Here is a 21677-nt window from a genome sequence, read left to right as displayed (position 1 = left end):
GTATTTACCTCCTTCTCCATAAACGAACTCTTTCTAGGCTCAAACAAAGCAAGGGAGCTTTGGGAGGAACCCTCGGGCTTCTTGTTGGGCTGCTCTTCTGATAATAAAGTTTTGCTTCAAAATTGTGGTGTCTGTCTCCATCGTATGGGGGCGTCCAAATGTGGGGCGATGATCCTGGGAGGTGAAAGGATTCACCCAAGACAGAAAAAAGGAGATAGAAGTTTACTGAATAAATCACAAGGGAGCGGAGGGCAGGACAGCCGAGGAGAGTCTGTCTGCAGTGATGCAGTGGGTGGGGGCTGTTTCTAAAGGGGGAAGGTGAGAAGGTATGGCGACGGATGGAATTTTCCCTTTTTTGGTAACTCTGCCTGGTTGTAAGTAGTCCATTGGTTAGTTAGGGCCTATGAATATTGTGAGGTGGGTCACCCGGTGGGCCTGTCTATATTCAGCCAGGGGGTGGCTGTGGGCGCTCTCAACATTCCATCGCTCAAGCCTGTTGCCTAAAAGCAGCCTCTACAGAAACTGCTGTGTCAGATGTTCGCTTACTATGCATAAGGTGCATGGACAAGTTTCCCTTCCCTGACATCTCCTTCCCCACGCACACACAACAGAAAGCCCATGCAAGGCACAGCAAGAATGTGGCTGTCTGGTGGTCAGGGAGAGAGAGAGGTCTCCCCAGAAACCAGTCGTGCTAGCGCCTTGATCTTGGACTTCCAGCCTCCAGACCGATGAGAAACTAAACTTCTGCTATCCAAGCCCCTCAGTCTGTGGTATTTTGTTCAGGCAGTCCTAGCAGACTCATACACGTGGCCAACGTGTTCTAGGTGACTCCACTCCTGAGTTGGTGACCTAAGGTCAGACATTTTGACTTTGTGGTTGCCCACCTTTGGGGACGGGCTACTTGGTTATTTCCCAAAACCCCTGTGCTATTGGATATTATACAAAATAAAGTTACACGTATTTGTCTATTTCTCCACTCTGAAGTGTGCTGTCATTATTAACAAAAAACACACACTGATTCAAGTGTTAAGGACGGTTTTGATCATTTTTTTTCCTTACGTTTCTTCCCCAAGTTAAATACCTTGTTTACATTGTGACCCCTCTCTTTTAAAAACCTGACCCTTATCTCAAAAAAAAATGTCTGAAGGCATTCGTATGCTTGGGACTTGACCCTTATCTCAAAGAGAATGTCTGAAGGCAGTGGTATGCTTGGGACTTGGTAACCACTGTTACTAACAAGGAAAGGAGTTTCAGAATTTCTACTAAGGTAGGGTTTAAGCCTGTAACCTGAGATTGGAGGATCAGTTTCTGGAGCTAATTTGCATAACAGACATATTGAATTTACCTACTTTGTGAGTTAAAGTAGGCCACTAACCATAGTCTTTATTTTTTATTTATTTTTTTAAACCATAGTCTTTAAGATGCTCTTACTCATTTTTCACAGGACTGAGAAAAACCTCTATCGCTAGGAAAGAGAAGTACCATTTATGTTTGAAGTGGCCGTAGGAGGGGCACCTGGCTGGCTCATCGCTAGAATGTGTGATTCTTGAAGCCCCACGTTGGGCATGGGGCCTACTTAAAAAAAAAAAAAAGAAAAGAAAAAGTGACATGACTGCAGGAAAGTAAACTTTCCTTAACCTAGAGCTCAGGTCTGGTGCGTGCGTGTTTCGGGGGGGTGGGGGGGTGTTTGTGGAACTGGCACCAGATTCCAAGGAAGAGAGCAGTGTTTTTTGGGAAAAGACCCGTTTCCTTGGGCAAGTAGTTAAGGAGGCACTGAAATTTCAGGCAGTTGGTAGAAGCTGGTGGTGCTAGGGCTTCTGAGGTGGAACTTCAGGGAAGGAAGAGTAAAGGCAAGGCATTTGGGGTCTGCAGGAGGCAACTGGGAGACAGAGTTTAGAAGAACATTGAGTAAAGGGAGAAGATTGGCATTGGAGCACATTAACACCCTCCCCCCCACCACCACTTTTGTTGCCTGGAAATCTTCCAACAGGCTGAGTTCCTTCTGTGGGAGATGGGGGTGGCAGGGTCTGCCTCAAAATAGGAACAAAGAGCGACAAGATGCTTCCCAAGGCAAACGAAGAAAACGAAATTGAAGGAAGAAAATGAAACTTAAGTAAGAATACAGCCAGGGACTTTCCAGAATACGGGTGATACTTAAAAAAATCTGAGTCACTCAAAACTAGTATCGAAAGACATGGTATACCTTACAGATTAAAAATTGGGCTGCCTGGGCTGCCTGGGTGGCTCAGTCATTAAGCGTCTGCCTTCGGCTCAGGTCATGATCTCAGGGTCCTGGGACCCCCCATCGCATCAGGCTCCCTGCTCAGTGGGGAATCTGCTTTGTCTCTCTCCCTCTGCTCCTCCCCCAGTTCATGCTCTCTCTCAAATAAATAAAATCTTTTTTAAAAAAAGAATAAAGTGATTTATCACTGCTTCTTAAAAAAAAAAAAGAAGGAAATTCTGACATGCAACATGAATGAACCTTGAGGACATCACGTAGAGTGAAATAATCCAGTCACAAAAAGACAAATACTTTATGATTCCACTTACATGAGGTGTCTAGTGTAGTCTAACTCATAGAAATTAGAATGGTGGTTGCCAGGAACAGCAGGGAAGGAGAAAAGGAAAGTTATTTAATGGGTAGAGAGTTTCAGTTTTGCAAGACGAAAAATTTGGAAGATTGGTTGCACAACAATGGGAGTGGAGGGGGACAGAGTCACACTTTTGGACAGGGTAGTTAATAGGCCTTTTGAGAAAGTGCCATTTAAGCAGAGACTTGAAGATGAAGGAGTCAGCCATGCAGGTGTCTGGGGGAAAAGCATTCCAGACAAAGAGAACAGCAGGGGCAAAAGCTCTGAGGCAGGATCGTGCCTGGAGTTGAGAAACAGCAAGGTGGCCAGTGTGGATGGGGAAAGTGAAAAAGGGGAAAGTGTGAAAAGATGAGTGCAAGCCATGTGGGAACATACGGGCTACAGGCTATAAGCAGCGCTGATGTCTCATCTAGTTAAGACTACATTTCTAGGGTAGGTTGAAACTGCAGTTAGATTATGTATTAATTTAGCACTGGTTTGGGAACTGAGTCTAAGTAACACCATTTTGGGCCTGTGTTTTCTTTTTTCTTCCTCCTTCCTTCTTCCTCCTCCCTCCTCCTCCTCATCTTTTTTTTTTTTTTAAACAATCCACAGTATGGAAAATTGCTCAGCAATAGAAAGAAATTCTTTACACATACAACGTGAATGAATCTCAGAAATTATACTAAATGACAGAACTCAAATACAAAAGGTTACATACTGTGCTTACATATATTTTATATGAAATTCTAGAAAAGACAAAACTATAGTGACAAAAAGATCAGTAGTTGACTGCTTAGTGTGGTGGGGAGGATGTGGGGAGGGCACGGAAGATCAGAGGGCACAAGGAAACGCTTTGAAGTGGTGGAATGTTCTATATAGGGTTTGTGGTGGTTGTTATACACTACATGCAATTACTAAAGTTCATCAAACTGTATACTGAAAATGGGTATATCTTATTCTATGTAAATTATACCTCAGTAAAGCTGGAAAAAATTCATTGTAACATATACAACTTTAGACTTACACATTTTCCTTCATGTGAAAAATAACTGTAATGAAAATGTTTTAAAAAGATTTTAAGTCATCTCTACACCGGACACGGGCTCAAACTCACAACCCCAAGATCAATAGTTGCCGGCTGGCTCAGTTGGTGGAGTGTATGACTGTTGGTCTCAGGGTTGTGAGTTCGAGCCCCATGTTGGGGGTAGAGGTTATTTAAAAATAAAATCTTTAAAAAGACGACCTCTGACTGCCTTCGGCTCAGGTCATGATCTAGGGGTCCAGAGATCAAGCCCTGTGTCAGGCTTCCCACTCAGCACGGAGTCTGCTTCTCCCTCTCCCTCTGCCCCCCCACCCCCAACTTGTGCTCTGTCTCTCTGTTCCTCTAATAAATAAATAAAATCTTTAAAAAGACGACCTCTGAGTGGTAGGACTATCGTTTTTGGGTTTTTTTTTTTTTTTTACTTTTTGTTTTGTGTATATATATTCTAATTTCTGTACAATCGGTGTTATTTTCTATAATTAATTATTTCCTGAAGTGATGATGAAGTCAGCCAACAGTGAAGGTCAGTTTGGTTTGGTGGCACCAAGGAGGTTATTTGAATCTGGAGCTCCATACTCCTCGCCTTTATCCTCTTCGCTGCCCTCGAACTTGCCCGGTTAAGAAGAGCCTGGGATGCTTCACAGAACTGTGCACCACACTCCTGAATCTGTATAGTTAATACATCCTCAACAGTGATTCTTACCATCGGGAAATTTGATGGAACTGCTGTCTAGATATAGGATCTGAAACCTCCGGAACATTTTCTTTCCTTAACCTATTAAAGATCTGTCACTGACGCCAAATAACCTCACATGTGTATTAGCACCCCACCTGGAATCTATTATCATTAATCCTTTCTGGAAAGTCATCCCTGACTGGGACCCCATACATGCCCAGTTATATGACTCTCTGTGGTTCTTCTTCTATCCCCATGACCAGTATCTTAAAGTGTACAGCTCTTCTTGACCAGGTGTTTCTTTTTTTTTTTTTTTTTAAGATTTTATTTATTTACTTGCGAGAGAGAGCACGCAAGCGAGAGAGCACAAGCAGGGGGAGCAGGAGAGGGAGAGGGAGAAGCAGGCTCTCCAATAAGCAGGAAGCCTGATGCAGGCCTTGATTTCATGGCCCCGAGATCATGACCTGAGCCGAGGGCAGCCACTTAACCGACTGAGCCACCCAGGTGCCCGCCAGGTGTTTACTTAATTCAGGAATTGGCACTAGTGAGATTTTGGGCTGGATAATTCCTTATTATGGGGAGCTGTCCTGTGCATTGCAGTACGGTTAGTAGCATCCCTGGCTTCTACTCACTAGATACCAGGTAGCACACCTGCCCCCGAATTGTGACAACCAAAAATGCAAACAAAAATGCCTCCAGTCATTAAGAAGATGTGGTCCATATATACAAGGGAATACTACTCAGCCATCAAAAAGAATGATTTCTCAACATTTGCTGCAACATGGACGGGACTGGAGAAGATAGTGCTAAGCGAAATAAGTCAAGCAGAGAAAGACAATTATCATATGGTTTCACTCATTTATGGAACATAAGAAGTAGGAAGATCAGTAGGAGAAGAAAGGGAAGAAGAAAGGGTGGGTAAACAGAAGGGGGAATGAACCATGAAAGACTATGGACTCTGGGAAACAAACTGAGGGCTTCAGATGGGAGGGGGCTGGGGGAATGGGATAGGCTGGTGATGGGTAGTAAGGAATGCACGTATTGCATGGTGCCCTGGGTGTTATACACAAGTAATGAATCATGGAACTTTACATAAAAAACTAGGGATGTACTGTATGGTGACTAACATAATAAAAAATATTATTAAAAAAAATGCCTCCAGTCATTGCCAAATGTCCCTTAAGGGGACAAAATTACTCCAAGTTAAGAACTACTAACCTAATTAGTCTCTCATATCAGTCTAACCATCCTCTAATCCAGCCTTTGCACAGCTTGCATATTTCTAAACTTTGCTATTCGAAGTGTAGTCCTTGGCCTAGCAGCATCGGCGTTAAGGGAGCTTGTTAGAAAAGCAGAATATCAGGCCCAACCTCAGATCTACTGAATTAGAATCTGTGTTTTAACAGGATTAACAATCCCTGGTGATTCCTATGTTCATTAAATTTGAGAAGCACTACCAGGTCTCTAAACTGCTTGAGGGTGAATATCACTTGGAACAAAGGTTAAGAAAACAAAATTCCTAGGTCTTTCCCCTGGAGATTATCATTCCATGGTCAAGGGAGGGACCTGGGAATCTGTATTAACCTGTGTCTTGGGTAATCTTAATCCTTGGGCAAACTTGGGAAATGCTCCTCTAGAATAAACATCACATTTTGTCATTATCCACCTAAAATTAAAACCTCTTTAAGTGACTTGCAATGTTCTAAAGTGATTCTCAACTTTAGGTGCTTACCTAGGGAGTATTTAGAAATCCTGATGCTAGGCTGTTCCCCAAACCCATTAAAAACTCTAGGGGAGCGACCCATCCATTGGAGTTTTTCAAAGCTCCTCAGTTATAGCCGATGTTGAGAACCACTGGGAATGATCAAGGCAGAGCTCCTTTAACTTGGATTAAAAAACCCTACTATGAAAGGCCCCTGCCTGTTTTCCTAGCCCTACTTTGCTTCGTAGTTTTGCAAAGGTACACTACTCCAGCCTCACTAAACTACCTGCATTTCCCAAATCTGCAGTACTTTCATGCCTACTTTCTACAGGTCATGCTGAGTGGCAAACAATTATTCATCCCTAAGGACTAAATTACCATTTAGCTTCCCCTTTAGAGTGATTTTAAATTTCCCTGGCACACTTGCCCAGGCAGAGTAAATCATTCCCTTCTGTATGCTAACACCATCGCTCTTTGGAGATTTATTTATTTGAGAGAGAGAGAGAGAGCCAGTGGGGGAGGGAGAATCTCAAGCAGACTCCCCACTAATCGCGGAGCCCGAATTGGGGCTGGATCTCATGACCCAGAGATCATGACCTGAACAGACACCAAATATTAGACACACTCAACCGACTGAGCCCCCCAGGTGCCCCAGTGCCGTCCCTCTTTGTGTGGAGCTCTACTACTAGACTTATCCTACAGCTGACCCTTGAACAACATGGGTTTGAACTGTGCGGGTCCACTTAACATGCAGATTCTTTTTGATAATAGTACAGTACCGTAAATGTATTTTCTTTATGGTTTTCTTAACATTTAAAAAATATTTTAACTTAATTGTAAGAATACAGTGTATAATACATATAGCATACAAAATATGTGTTGATTAATCAACTGTTTAGGATATTGGTAAGGCTTCCAGTCAATAGTAGGGTAGTAATTAAATATTTGGAAGTCAAAAATTACACATGGATCTTTGATGGCGGGCTCTTAGGTATGTGTGTGTGGAGATGCTGGTGTCCCTAATCCCTGGTATTGTTCAAGGAACAAATGTAGTAATGGGTTACAATTATTATATCTCTAGCACAGGAACCATGGCTGGTTTATTTTTATATCCCTAGCACCTAGTTAAGGGCCAGGAATACTGTAGGCAGCTAATAACATTTTTGACTTAGTGAAAGTACTATAAAAGAAGAAAAAAAAAGAAAATAAAAACAAGCAAGAATATTATATATATATATATATATTTTTTTAAAGATCTTATTTGAGAAACAGAGTGAGTGAGGGGCAGAGGGAGAGGGAGAAGCAGGTGCCCTTGCTGAGGAGGGAGCCCGACATGGGCCTCAACCCTGGGATCGTGACCTGAGCTGAAGGCAGATGCTCAATCGACTGAGCCACGCAGGTGCCCCAGGAATATTACCTCCTTAAAAAAATCTGATTTAATATAATCTAACCACATAAAAATCTTAATTAGGAAAGAACTTTAAGCTGTGAGTCTCATCTGGAGAAATATGCCTGAAAGCACTCCTAAGAGTGCTTTCCTTAATTCAGTATCATAATTTGTTTCACAAACTCATTCCAAGAACTTGAAGTCATCCTGTTTCTTTACGTGTCTAAGGCATTTTTTGAAGGTGAAATTCACCAAACATAAAAATAATCATCTCATTTTATTTTTTTGAAGATTCATTATTTTGATACAAAAACTAAAACCTTCGACCTACAGAGAGTGTCACTTGTTTTCATATCTCAGAGCAAACTTACAGAATAGGAATCTGTTACCAGTTCCAAGAATATCACATATGCTTTAGGAAAAGTCATTGCTATTTAGATTCAAACAAACATCAGTGTGGAAGGAGTAACTAATTATCTCCCCCTCCTGATTTTTCCATAATTTTACAATCATCACTAGGAAAGCTAATAATTGGGATGTCACAGAATCTGGTAAGAGCAGTGAAGCCAGCCATGTGAATCCAGTTTAACTATAAAACACGACCTTTTATTGTCCTTCTCTCCTGTTTCTGGAGTAGGAAGGCTCTACTTTATAGCCCCATGGGCCAGCAATACACTTGTTATAATGTGTAGGTTTCTTCTTCTTCTGTAAAAGAAGCCACGGAATTCTTGAGGGTCTGACATGTAGAAAGGGGCAAGCTGGGAGGCAAAATGCTGATCTGGGTTTACTTAGATGGAAAACATTTATGTGAGCAGTCCAGTTGATAGGCTGTTAACGTTGAAGTAACCAAGGCTTGGGGCACCTGGGTGGCTCAGTTGGCCAAGCGTCCAACTCTTGATGTCAGCTCAGGTCATGATCTCAGGGTTGTGAGATCGAGCTCCGAGGTGGCCTCGGCGCTAGGCATGGGGCCTGCTTAAGATTCTCTCTCTCCCTCTGCCCCTCCCCACCCCCAAAGAAATAATCAAGTCTGTACTGGTCAACGAGTTCAGCCAGCCGGTCAGGATACTATCCCTAGACCTTCAAGTGACACATTTGAAGTTCTCACAGGAAAAGTTGCGGCTCCAACAGCTGTGATTAATGCCTATCAGTCTTTTTTTTTTTTTTTTTTTAAGATTTTATTTATTTATTTGACAGAGATAGAGACCCAGCGAGAGAGGGAACACAAGCAGGGGGAGTGGGAGAGGAAGAAGCAGGCTCATAGCAGAGGAGCCTGATGTGGGGCTCAATCCCATAACGCCGGGATCACGCCTTGAGCCGAAGGCAGACGCTTAACCGCTGTGCCACCCAGGCGCCCCAATGCCTATCAGTCTTTACCAGCCATAGCAGGCACTGCCTGGTAAAACTTTGCCATGAAGTCTGGCTCACTGACTTCCAGCTGCCTGACAAATTCATTGAGCTCCTGCTCAGCCCAACCTCGAAACCACCGATCCCAAAGACATAGCTGGCGCTCAAAGATACAAGGTGGTCGGTTTGCTCCGGACACACTAAGCCGCTCCAGGCCTTCCAGCAGTGGCTGTAACTTTCCTGGCACTGCCTTAGCTACCAGGTCCTGAAGGAAACATTCACTCTGGGGACCTGACCAACTGGCAAACCAGCGAAGAATACACTTCATCTCCTGGGAAGTAAGACGCTGCGGGAGGGGAAGTTAGTAATACCGTCTGGTGCTGAGGGTAAGGGAGAAGGATAGTGGCATTGGAGAGGAAGATGATTCCAGAGGCATTCTCCCTTTTCCTCTCATAGGGCACCCGGAGACCATCACAAAAGTGCTTAACTCCAACTGTTGCTGCTGCTTCCATGTTTCCTGAAAATCCTAAGCAGGGCCAGCCCCTCATTTTTTTTTTTTTTTAAAGATTTTATTTATTTATTTGACAGAGATAGGGACAGCCAGCAAGAGAGGGAACACAAGCAGGGGGAGTGGGAGAGGAAGAAGCAGGCTCATAGCGGAGGAGCCCTGATGTGGGGCTCGATCCCGTAACGCTGGGATCACGCCCTGAGCCGAAGGCAGACGCTTAACTGCTGTGCCACCCAGGTGCTCCTAGCCCCTCATTTTTAAAAATAATCATTTTAAAGTGTCATTTAGTAAATTCACATTATACAACCACCATCTAGATCAAGTTCTAAAATGTTTTCATCCCCTCAAAAGAAAACCCCGTATTCAAGCAGTTACTCCCCAATCTCTTCCTGGCCCCTGGAAACCACCAGGACACTAACTTTTAAGTTACACTAAGGTATTTAAAAGACATAAAGCAGATATTTAAGAAGGTATAGGTTGTAGATGGCTTCTAGTCACGCAGAAAAGAGCACAAATACAGTGTCTTTTTAATAACTCAAAAACTCCAATGTTTTATTAGCTATTTTATGTACACTGATATCATCTTAAAAATTGATAAAAACATATCCAGAGCTTCTTATATAGTCAATGTACAAATGCTCATGTATATTTTCCACAATGAAGATGAAAATGACACAACAGTTAGAGCTACATAAAAATATATACAAGGACTGCAGACAAATTTAATGTTATTTGGCTTACAACATGTGTAGATACTACACAAAAAATGAGGATGTAATTTTCAGAAAAGTAAAATGTGACCAAAATCACTTCTCTTAAAATTTAAAAATAAAATTCCTGACAATAGCAATTACAAATTTACAGCCAAATCTTAGACTAACTCAAATTAGCCAGGGTTAGATATAAGTTAAAGATTTTGTATTTAAAAAAATAAGATTTGCAGTTTAAAAAACATACATTTCATAACTTTCTCAAAATTAATTAAGAATGGTTTATCCATGTCCTTCCAGATTCTGGAAACACATTAGAAAAAGTGAATACTGAACAGCTGATTCTTTGGAAAGCTGCACACAAGTACCCCTTTTATTAGGCTGTGACATCAGCTAAGAGGGCTTAGCGTTGGAAAGCAAGGAGCATAGTAATGCATGGGCTCAGGTACAAACCTGCTTATGCTCAAGGAGAGAAAGGGCATGAGAAGGGAGCTAGACAACCCAGAATGGTAGTGGCACCTGGATGTGGAGTTGCCAAAGTGGGTAAGAGACGGGCTAGTGTATCATCCTTTGGCCCAGGTGCTACGGGAACCAAACCGTAGTCAACATACATATATAATTTTTAAAGTAATCTCTATGCCCAACATGGGCTTGAACTCATGGCCCTGAGATCAAGAGTCTCATGTTCTACCAGCCAGGTGCCCCTCTACTCAATATTGAATTGAGAACAGAGATACCTCAAAGCATGCTTACCTTCATATTACAAAGCACAGGAGGAGGAGATATTTGATTATTTTTAAAAGTGAGCTGAAAAATTATGAGGTATCTCCTTACTTCATCTTGAAAAGTAAATCAAGGAACAGACATTTAAAAAATTCTGTAACTATTAAAATGTTTAAAAGGCACTTAAAATATTGCTTTCCAATACAACTCACAATACACTGTCAATTACATTTTGCATAAATGTAAAAAAAAAAAAAGAGCACATAATTTTGGTGCAATTTTTCGTGTAACTCAGTGATACTTTCCATCTACAGGGCTGAAAGTTTTGAAGATAGAGCCCCCAACTTTCTGCCACCTCAAAGTGCTTTTATCAGAGAAACAGGAAGGGCATTAATGGTTTGCTCTCTCACTGACAACATCCTGTAGTCGTTTAAGCAAAACATCATCATTTTCTTGACAGAGGCGTTTGGCAGGTGATTCTGCATCACCATCGATGGCTATTGCTCGCTTCTTGGTTCTCTGTTCACCCTGCCTGATCATATTGTTGATATCTTTCAAACTCTGCAAAAACAGAGGACATGTGTGAGTAAAAAGGGAAAAAAGAGGAAATAACAGCAAAGAACTAAGCTAACTGCTTTTTCCTGCACTCTATCCGAAGTTCAACATTAGGGTAGAGATTATTTTTTTTTAAGATTTAAAAAAAAGTTTTAAAGTAATCTCTACACCCAAAATGGGACTCGAACTCACAACCCGAGATCAAGAGTCACATGCTCCACCGACTGAGCCAGCCAGGTGCCCCAGAGATTAATTTTTGAATCTAGACCAATGTAATAAGGATGATTAGAACTCATCTTCTCATGGCTTTAAAAACTGGATTTACCTTATAGCAGTAGTTCTCAAAGTGTAGACACTGGACCAGATGCAGAAGTATCTAGGAACTTATTAGGAATGCAAACTCTCAGGCCTCACCCTAACACCTACTGAATCAGATACTCTGGGGCTGCGGTCCAGGCAATCTATGTTTAATCAAGCACTCCAGACGATTCTAAGCTCCCTTAAAGTTTGAGATCCTCCTCCTAGAGCAATGCTTTTTAAGCTTTAATATGCTTATTAATCATCTGTGGATCTTGTTAAAATGCAGATTCAGATTCAGTAGGGCTGGCAGGAGGCTTGAGATCCTGCATTTTTAACATGCTCCCAGGTAATGCTGATGCTGCCAGTCTATAAACTACGTTCTGAGTAGCAAGGCCTTAGAGAAGTGGTTCCTGAAAGCTGAGGATCATAATGGTCTAGTGAACCTGACTGCCAGAGCTTCGGGATTCAGTAGGTCTACTGGACAGATATCTGTGTTCAACAAGTGCCCCACGTGATTCTGATCTATGGTCTTGAAACCGCTGCCTTAGAAGTCAACTGGTCCCATCTTTGATTTCATGCAAGAACCTCTTCTAAACATCCTTACAGGAAATCAACTTCTATGAAGAGGAAATGCAAGTCTGTGAGGTATTATATCTCAGTTAGGCTGGCTTCTAGAGACATACTAAACATATCTGCTTGATAGCTCTTCAAATATCTGAAACAACAATCATGTAACTCTCACATCTTTATCACTCTATGGAAATTATGATAGGGATAACCACAAAACAGTGTGTAAATAAGAGAAGGGCTCTATTTTCGGACTTTTCACTATCCCATTCACCAAATCAACTTTCATTTGGAAGGCCTTTCTTTAAAGTTAATATTCTTTGTGTCTCACCACTTACAGGTGCTGCCTTATTTGTCCTTTCTCAAGATCATGCTTAAGCGGGAGACACACTGGACTCCTGCAGTAAACTTCCCCAATATAACAATAGTAACGGATTAAACTATCTCAGTTGAACACACTGCTCTTGATCACAGGAAACCTGCCACAGTTAACAGTTCATATTTATTAGTAGTAACTTTGCAGACAAAGAGCAAGATTAAAGATTACTAACTGGTAATCTGAAATCCAATTTTTAACACATGTACATAGGTTGTTTTGGAGTAAGTCTGTGCGTAACTTACCTTAGAAGGGCTGCCACTGAACTTATATAGCAGAGCACTCCTTGGTGTAAGGCCTGACCCATTCTTATGTGGGGAAACATAAATGGAGTGTTGCTGGGAAATGCGGCGTGGTGAGCCTGGTTGTTGCTTAATATGTGGAAAAGGGGAGAGAGGTGGAGCTTCCATCTGAAATAACCAAAAGTAAATTTTTGTAAGGTAAGTTTCTTTTTTTGAATCCCACCATATTTTTCTTCTTTTTTTTTTTTTAAAGTAGACTCCATGCCCAACATGGAGCTTGAACTCAAAAATCCAATCAAGAGTTGTATTCTCTACTGAATGAGCCAGCCAGGTATCCCCATATTTTTATTCTTTTTTTTTTTTTTTACATGGTATGTGCTACTTTTTTTTTTTTAAGACTTTATTTGAATGAGAGAGCAAGAGAGAGAGAGAGAGAGCACGCACAAGTGGGGTGAGAAGCAGACTCCCCACTGAGCTTCAGGAAGCCCAATGAGGGGCTTGATCCTGGGACTCTCAGATAACGACCTGAGCAGAAGGCAGACGCTTAACCGACTAAGCCACCCACGTACCCCCCATATTTTTATTCTCATTGGCATTTCTTAGTTAGGTGTCAGCTATACTGTAAGAGTTTATTTATGGCTGAAAAAAACATAATTTCCAGCAACATAGTCACAGTATGGATAAAATTTTCAGATTTCCTCTGGTTTGTGTTGTATCAATGCCTTAATCACTCTCTAAGTACTAGCATTTTATTCCTCCTATATAATGTATCAGTGGCACTTTGCCTCTGAAATGCTCATCTAGTAAACTCACAGTACTCCAGCTATGACTATAAATATTCATACAGTAAAATATAAAACGTACCACGTGGTCCTGATTTGACAAGTCGTATTTCAGTGCAAATGACTTCACTCTTCCTACATATATTGTATTGTAAAATTTGATAAGATCACCTCTTTCCTCTTTCACTGGTCCATTGGAACAGTCAGGTGTTTTTGTAGCATCTTCCAACTCTGTTAAAAGAATTCAGTGTTATGATAGACGCACTTTAATAAAGTGGTGATTTGAATTACAACTCTCTCTACAACATAAAAAAGATCAAGTCAACACAAATCTTTATGTAAAGCAATTAATGTTTTTAGAAAAGGTTCAGAAATCCATCTATATTATGTATAAATTAAATTAGAATCTTAAGAAATGCAAATATGTAAACTTAGGCTACTACTGTTTTTCTCTAGATATTACTTCAGCAAGAATGTTTTCACAACCATACCTTTTTGAGCTCACTGTCACTGGGCCAGAGGGACAGCGCTGGGTTGGGATTTAGCTAAATTGAGCTCCAGAGTATGGATGGCAGTGGCAAATCATGAGCTTTGCGTAACAAAAGGCTATGTTGAAGGATTTCAATAGGTGGGAAAAAGCTATGCAGTCAAGTAAGTTAAGGAAACGCTGCATATTATACCCTCCTCTTAGAAATTCAGAATCCATGTTAGTACATTAAAGGCTCTGAGAAGGGGCGCCTGGATGGCTTAGTCAGTTAAGCGTCTGCCTTTGGTTCAGGTCATGATCTCAGGGTCCTGCTTTTCCCTCTCCTCCCTGCTTGTGCTCTCTCTTGCTATCTCTGTCTCTCTTTCTCAAATAAATAAATAAAATCTTAAAAAAAAAAAAGGCTCTGAGAAGTTTTGCAGCTGGACAAAAACACATATTCATTTTAATTCTATGCTTCTCAAATTTTTTATCCATAGCCCTCTTCCCTGTAACACCTACTACCATCCTAATGAACACTATTCCAAGTCATATTGGCTTGGTAATGGCAGTTGTAGGTTATTCTCACTACATGGATCAATTAAAATTAATATTCTCCTTGGATTAGAAATTTCTGGACACACAGACTATACATAGTATTCATATTTGTGTGTCATTCCAATTCTGGTCGTTAATATTTACATAAGGTTAAGAAGCTTTATTTATTTTGAAGGAATCAAGCCTTTAAAACTCTCTGGGACCTTGGTGGGGCTCCTGGCTGCCTAAGTCAGCAGAGCATGCAACTCTTGATCTCTGGGTTGTCAGTTCGAGTCCCATGTTAGGTGTAGAGATTACTTAAAAATAAAATCATTTTTTAAAAAAGATTTTATTTATTTATTTGAGAGATAGAGAGTATGAGCAGGAGGAGGGGCAGAGAGAGAGGGACAGGGACTAGCATACTCCCCACTGAGCAGGCAGCCAGACATGGGGCTTGATCCCAGACTCCATGAACACGACCTAAGCCAAAGTCAGATGACCCAAAAATAAAATCTTAAAAATAAAAAAACCCTCTCTGGGACCTTAGCTTCTAACTAACATGATTTTATTTAGCTATTTGTTTTTTCATTTCAAAAGAGAAAGCAAGACGTCACTATCCTTTATGCAGGAGAAAGAGCTCTACCTTCCCCCCTCTCTTAGGAACTCTAACACTCTCAAATTAAAGTCTTAATTAGGAGATGGAACTTATGAAAGACTGGGGAAGAGGAGATCAAAGGTTTGCCTGCCTGGTGCAATAACTGTTACAAGTCTGTTTTCCTCTCAGAGGATAGAAGGGACCTCTATCTAATATAATTTGAGGTACATGGTACATGTTCGATAAATATTTTTTTAAAATGTTAAAAGTTTTAAAATTTATTTAGTAATTGCTACACCCAACATGGGGCTCAAACTCATGACCCTGAGATCAAGAGTTGCATACTCTTCCAACTGAGCCAGTCATGTGACCTTGATAAATAAATAAGTAAATAAATGCATATATATATTAAAAGATTTTAAAAATTTATTTTGAGAGAGCGAGTGAGCCCATGAGCAGGGGGAGGGGCAGAGAGAAAGAGAGAGAGAATCTCAAGCAGACTCCACGCCAAGTGTGGAGCCTGGCATGGGGCTCGATCTCACGACACTGAGATCACGACCTAAACCAAAACCAAGGGTCAGATGCTCAACTGACTGAGCCACTCAGGCACCCTGACCCTGATGATTTTGAGATGAATCAGTGAACTATTATGGCCTAATAATCTTCCCTACTGCTCCCATGAATAAGAGGAATGTCTTTTTGGATTATCATATAACCACTGTCAAGCAATTAAAATGTGATTTTATAACAACATTTATATAAATTATTAGTGAATGAGACAAGCTCTTAAGGAATGGACATACTATCTGCAGAGCTCTGGAAAGATGCTGAATTTTTCAGCCTGGATCTCTGGCTTCAGAATTTTCTAAAGATCTAAAATGAAAGTGTCAAGGAAGAAGGTAAATTATCCCAGCGTTGTGGGTGGCCATTAACTGCAACCATTATACATATGGTTTTATATCCCAGGACAACAAATTTGCATCTAAGTAAAGGAACACTGAGGAAACAGTAGATATCCATTTCTCAGGGAACTGGTTTCAGAGGTTGGGCACATCCAAATTGTTTGGGATGCATACAATGATGAAATCCCCATCCATCACCCCCAGAGGAGCTGCTCAATGGACTCATGATGGTGTCTTTACACATACTGTTATGAGTCTTCAGATTGAGAAGAGGCATATGTTGTGATTCTTACCACTTAAAAATGGTAAAAGAAGCAAAATTATTTTAAGATGAAAATAAGAAAGAAGATCAGAGTTTCTTTATAAATTAGAAGAGTAAGGTTGAGATATGACAGGCTTGACTAGCACAGTAGCACCTCCCCGGAATAGGCATTTGTTTTATATTTCTCCCACCATATCCTCGCTCATCCTTTTTGTTGCTTAGAGTAACAGTGGACAGTAAATATTTAAGACTGGCTTTCTGACTGAGAAAGCAGTGCTATTGAACTCTAGTTATGCAAAAGCTACTGATCACGGGCCAATTTAAAACTTCAGTGGTTTTAAACCATTTCAGTGATATTTTGGCAGTTTCTTTTGAGCTCTAAAAGGCACCACAATGATCCAAAAACAAGTAAAAATGTGCTCTATTTATAACTTCATTGTCTGTCTGGTGACTGTTAAATGGGTATAATGTGAAATAAAGTCACTTGATTATCAATTTGCAGTTACTGATGTTATATATCTCATATGAAAACAGTTTTTGTCTGAGAGAATCTGTTTTCACTGTTTTTTTTTTTGAATGTGTGACCTAGTCTTCAACATCTCAAATATTTTATTTTAAACATTTTTTTTAAGGTTTTATTTGTTTGACAGAGACAGAGAAAGAGAGAGAGATCACAAACACAAACAGGGGAGGTGGCAGGCAGAGGGTGAAGGAGAAGCAGCCTGACATGGGGCTTGATCTCAGGACCTTGGAATCGTGACCTGAGCCAAAGGCAGGCGCCTAACCGAAAGTTTCATTTAACTAATCTCTACACCCAACATGGTGCTCAAATTTACGACCTGTGATAAGAGTCACACGTTCTCCTTCAACTGAGCCAGCCAAGCACCCCTAAAGTGTTTTATTTATTTAATTTTGAGAGATTGGGGGGGAGGGGCAGAAGGAGAGAGAAAATCTTAATTAAGCAGGTTCCATGCCCAGCGTGGGGCTCAATCTCACAATCCTGAGATCATAACCTGAGCTGAAATCAAGAGTCAGATGCTTCAGGGTGCCTGGGTGGCTCAGTTGGTTAATAAGCATCTGTCCTCAGGTCAGGTCATGATCCCAGGGTTCTGGAAACAAGCCCCACGTCGGGCTCTCTGCTTCGTGGGGAGTCTGTGTTTCTCCCTCTATCTGCTGCTCCCCCTGCTTATGCCCTTTCTGTCAAATAAATAAAATATTAAAAAAAAAAAAAAAGAGTCAGATGCGTAACTGCTTAACCAACTGGGCCACCCAGGTGTCCCCGAAATACTTTGAATAAGGAATATGGCCTTAGACAAATTAACTTTAAAAAAAAAAAAAGAAAAAAACATTTAAAATGCAATACTCATTAATAAAATACAATAAATTTTATATTGCTTAAAGAAATAATAATTGCTGTTACTTACTGAGGTCTTACTATAAGCAGACCTCGTGTTAAACATCACACATGCATCATTCTTTGTAATCCTTAAAACAAGGCACTGAGGAAGTATTGTAGTTTTCAATGTACTATTATAAATCACTTGAGTATTATATTTGTGTTACTCAGATTAAGCTATAATCTGGGTTTCTCAATTTTCTTTTTTTTAAAGATTTGAGAGAGAGAGAGAGAGAGCTCATGAATGTGTGTGGGGGAGGGGCAGAGGGGAGAGACTGCATGCTGATCAAAGAGACCCATGCAGGCTCAACCCTAGGACACTGAGATCATGACCTGAGCCGAAATCAAGAGTTGGCCACTCAACCAACTGAGCTAATCAGGAGCCCCCCACGTTTTCGAATCAGTAATGCCAGTCTGGGTGGTCTGCTAACACAATAATGAAGAATGCATGGTCCATGAGTGAATTGGTGTTTTAATCAGGAAGCTCATTCCCAATAGGTGGCTACTATAAGGGTTTCTGTTAGGCATATCTCAAAGGCCAATGCTGTGCTAATTAGTATATTCAATGTCAGAAATGGGTTTTATTGATGAAAACAGTGACCATTTATTATGTATGCCTAATGCTTCAAATTGGCCCATGTTGGGGAAATTAGAAGCCTTTATTTATTTAAAAGTTTTTATTTATTCATTTATTTAAGTAATCTCTACACCCAACGTGGGGCTCAAACCTACAACCCCAAGATCAAGAGTGGCTCGCTCCACCAACTGAAATCAGCTAGGTGCCCTTCTAGGACATTATTATTAAAAAATTTTTTGGTAAGATCTTAAAAGTTCAGATCCCAGTAAACACCATAATGATCAATGGATATTTATGTGATTAAAAGAGTCTCTGACTCAGCCAATCTTCTCTAAGAATGTATCCTAAGCATTTGGATCAAAGATTAAGCCACAGTGATGTTCCTCACAAAGCTAAGTATAATGGTTAACAAACTAAATGCCCCACACTGGTGCCCAGGTGGCTCAGTTGGTTAAATGTGTAGCTCTTGATTTCGGCTCAGGTCATGATCTCAGGGTCCTGGGATTGAGCCCTGTGTCAGGCTCCGTGCTCAGTGCGGAGTCTGCTTGTCCCTCTCTTCTGCTCCTTCCTCCACTCTCTCTCTTTAAAAAAAAAAAGAAAAAAAGAAAGTCTCACATTGTGGAATTCAATAAATCATGGTACATGTGATACACAATAAGGTACGCAATAAGTAATGGAAAGATGATGGGGTGCCTGGGTGGCTCAGGATGGTTAAGTGTCTGCCTTTGGTTCAGGTCGTGATCTCCAGGTCCTGGGATTGAGCCGCACATCAGGCTCCTGGCTGGCGCAGCAAGAAGTCTGCTTCTCCCTCTCCCCCTGCTTGTGTGCTCTCTCAGTCTCTCTCTTTCTTAAATGAATAAATAAAATCTTAAAAAAAAAAAAAGTAATGGAAAGATGAGACAAGGAAAAGATGGGCAGAAGACGCATTTTCACAACTTATCAACATGAATAATCACCATCTGATTTTCCTTTCTTTGAAAAAAATTTACTAGTGCCTCAAGTCTTAGCATGACAGTAACAACAGGGTGGCAGCTTTGCTGGTGGTGGCAGAATACATATTAATGAACAAGATTATTTCATTAACTTAATTGTCACCCCATGCAGATCACGGACACTGATCACTGATTACTTTCCCTGTAATTCAGATTTACTTAAAAAATTTTATTTATTTATTTATTTATTTATGTATTTATTTAAGATTTTATTTATTTATTTGACAGAGACAGCCAGCGAGAGAGGGAACACAAGCAGGGGGAGTGGGAGAGGAAGAAGCAGGCTCCTAGCAGAGAAGCCTGATGTGGGGCTCGATCCCAGAATGCTGGGATCACGCCCTGAGCCGAAGGCTGACGCTTAACGACTGCGCCACCCAGGCACCCCTACTTAAAAAATTTATTAAGAGCCTTTTATGTGTTTTACTGATATATGTAAGCAGACTATGAAACTTCTTCTAAAATACAACTAACAGGTGACAAATTAATGGTTTCAATTTATAACCTCTTTGGAGGGAGGCACCTCACCCATATTTATCTCAAACTTGTTTCTTCCCAAATGCATTCACATATGCATTATCCATCCCATCTACATCATTGATTCCATGTTGCCTGACACCCACTGCATTATGTACAATGTAATCAAAGGTATATTACAGGGACGCCTGGGTGGCTCAGTTCGTTAAGCGTCTACTTTCAGCTCAGATCATGATCCCAGCGTCCTGGGATCGAGTCCCTCACTGGGCTCCTTGCTCAGCAGGGAGCCCACATCTCCCTCTGCCTGCAGCTTCCCCTGCTTGTACGTATGCTCTCTTTCTCTGACATTTAAATAAAATTTTTTAAAAATGTATATTACATATAGAATATTAAATCGGGCAACTTACCACAATCTGTCATTTCAAAATCACCATTTATGTTTTTATTGTATGCCACAACTTCTCTTGGAATACTTTTCAACAGTACACTTCTATAGACCTATAGGTCAGGGTGGAAAAAAAGGACTGCCAAGTCACAAAGAGGCACAGGTTAAGCAAAACAAAAATAAGAAGAACAAACAGGATGCCAGTGAAAAGCTACTGGTCTGTCTGGGTGATAATCAAGGGCAAAGTGTTATTAGCCTGGTAAATGCAGATTACAGCAAATGTCTTAGTAGAGGGGGATATGGAAGCAAAGCCTACTACCTAAACTATGTCATTGTAGGAGTTTACAAAATAGAAGACTTGAGTTAGTAAGTAGCAACTAAACACCGATGACAAGGTTTTGCCAAATAAAAGCAACTTCAAATATCTGAGCTTGTTCTTCCTTTTTAATTCCTTACATGAGAATCATTTGATCTCATTAAGGCTTGTTCTCTTGCTCCCATCTCATTTCCATCTTTCAGATGGCCACAGGAAAATCTGTTTCCATTCCTTCCCCTAAATTCCTTCCTATGTCCCATACAGCTGAAAGGCATGATCCATTTCTGGTCATCCTATGGATATTGGTATTGAAAGGATATTTAGGAAGCTCTGGCTCGGTCCATTCTGGACCCACACTAACTTCACCTTAATGATCTTTGGGGATAATCTGGACCTCTCTAGGCTCTGTTCCTGAGGTATTTTTCTGAAGGGTCCAGAAACTCTTAGCCTGTCACAGGATTTAACAAATGCCTGTACCTGGCTCTTCTAACGTCTGTGTATTTTGGGGCTTAGATAAAGAAGTGAAACTATATGTGGGGCTCTCTTAGAAGGAGGAGTGACTACCAGTGCTTGAGCATGGGTTATCTGAGCAGCCACATCTCTCTTCCTAAGATGGCAGATCACCAAGGCCAGAAAAGAGGCCATTCTGTTCCCTAGAGCACAGCAACCAGTGGCCAAAGCCTTAAGGTAGCCTAATCCTGTGTTCTTCAGCTACAGTAATAACAATAATATGGAGAGAGCAGTCATTAAATACTTACTGTGTGCCAGGCCAATAGGCTAATATTTTATATTTCCATGACTGAAAGGTTGTATACGATTCTCACCATGGCTATTATAAAACAACATTATCAAAAATGCTTGGATTTAAAGATGAAAACATTAAGATTCTTAGTAGATGGCAAAAGAAGCTGGACTTAAGTTAATAAATCTTCAAATTTCACCAGATTTAAACATCATCAGGGAATCAAGTCTTATACAGTTAGAGAATATTATTATTATACCTATTTTTCATTAGATTTTTTTTTTTTTAATAAAAGTAGGCTCCATGCCCTATGTGGGGTTTGAACTCACGACCCTGAGATCAAGAGTCACAGGCTCTACTGACTGAACGAGCCAGGTGCCCCTGATCAGATTTTTTGTGCCAAATGTGTCCATTCAACAAATGAACAAGTGGAATAGGAGAACATGTGAGAAGTATATGCAAATATATGGATAAGTCAGAAACCACCAATTTCCTGGCTTTTACTGAAACTGTCTTTAGAGTTTAATGGTATGCATTAAACCAAAAAAT

At 40.7% G+C, this 21677-nt stretch overlaps 1 protein-coding gene and 1 pseudogene across 5 annotated transcripts in view; both read right to left on the bottom strand.

The window, feature by feature from the left end:
- Positions 1 to 8735: 8735 nt before the first annotated feature.
- LOC109488991 lies at positions 8736 to 9280 on the bottom strand (annotated as a pseudogene).
- Positions 9281 to 9754: 474 nt separating this feature from the next.
- RBL1 (RB transcriptional corepressor like 1) overlaps positions 9755 to 21677 on the bottom strand; it is a 54283-nt gene continuing 42360 nt past the window's right edge. For 4 of the 5 annotated variants that reach the window (XM_034640256.1, XM_034640257.1, XM_034640258.1 and 1 more), the window contains 4 exons: positions 20093 to 20183; positions 13570 to 13718; positions 12709 to 12873; positions 9755 to 11226 (listed from right to left, as the gene is read on the bottom strand). In XM_034640256.1, the coding sequence (XP_034496147.1) occupies positions 11056 to 11226; positions 12709 to 12873; positions 13570 to 13718; positions 20093 to 20183 (576 nt within the window). In that variant the 3' untranslated portion in view covers positions 9755 to 11055. Of the gene's footprint in view, positions 11227 to 12708; positions 12874 to 13569; positions 13719 to 19028; positions 19087 to 20092; positions 20184 to 21677 lie in introns of those variants that run through there. The other variant, XM_034640259.1, reaches the window with a different exon arrangement.

The sequence above is a fragment of the Ailuropoda melanoleuca genome, chromosome 13, assembly GCF_002007445.2.
Source record: "Ailuropoda melanoleuca isolate Jingjing chromosome 13, ASM200744v2, whole genome shotgun sequence".
NCBI lineage: Eukaryota > Metazoa > Chordata > Mammalia > Carnivora > Ursidae > Ailuropoda > Ailuropoda melanoleuca.
Note: the sequence above shows the minus strand (reverse complement) of the source record. Positions and strands in the feature narration are given on the sequence as shown.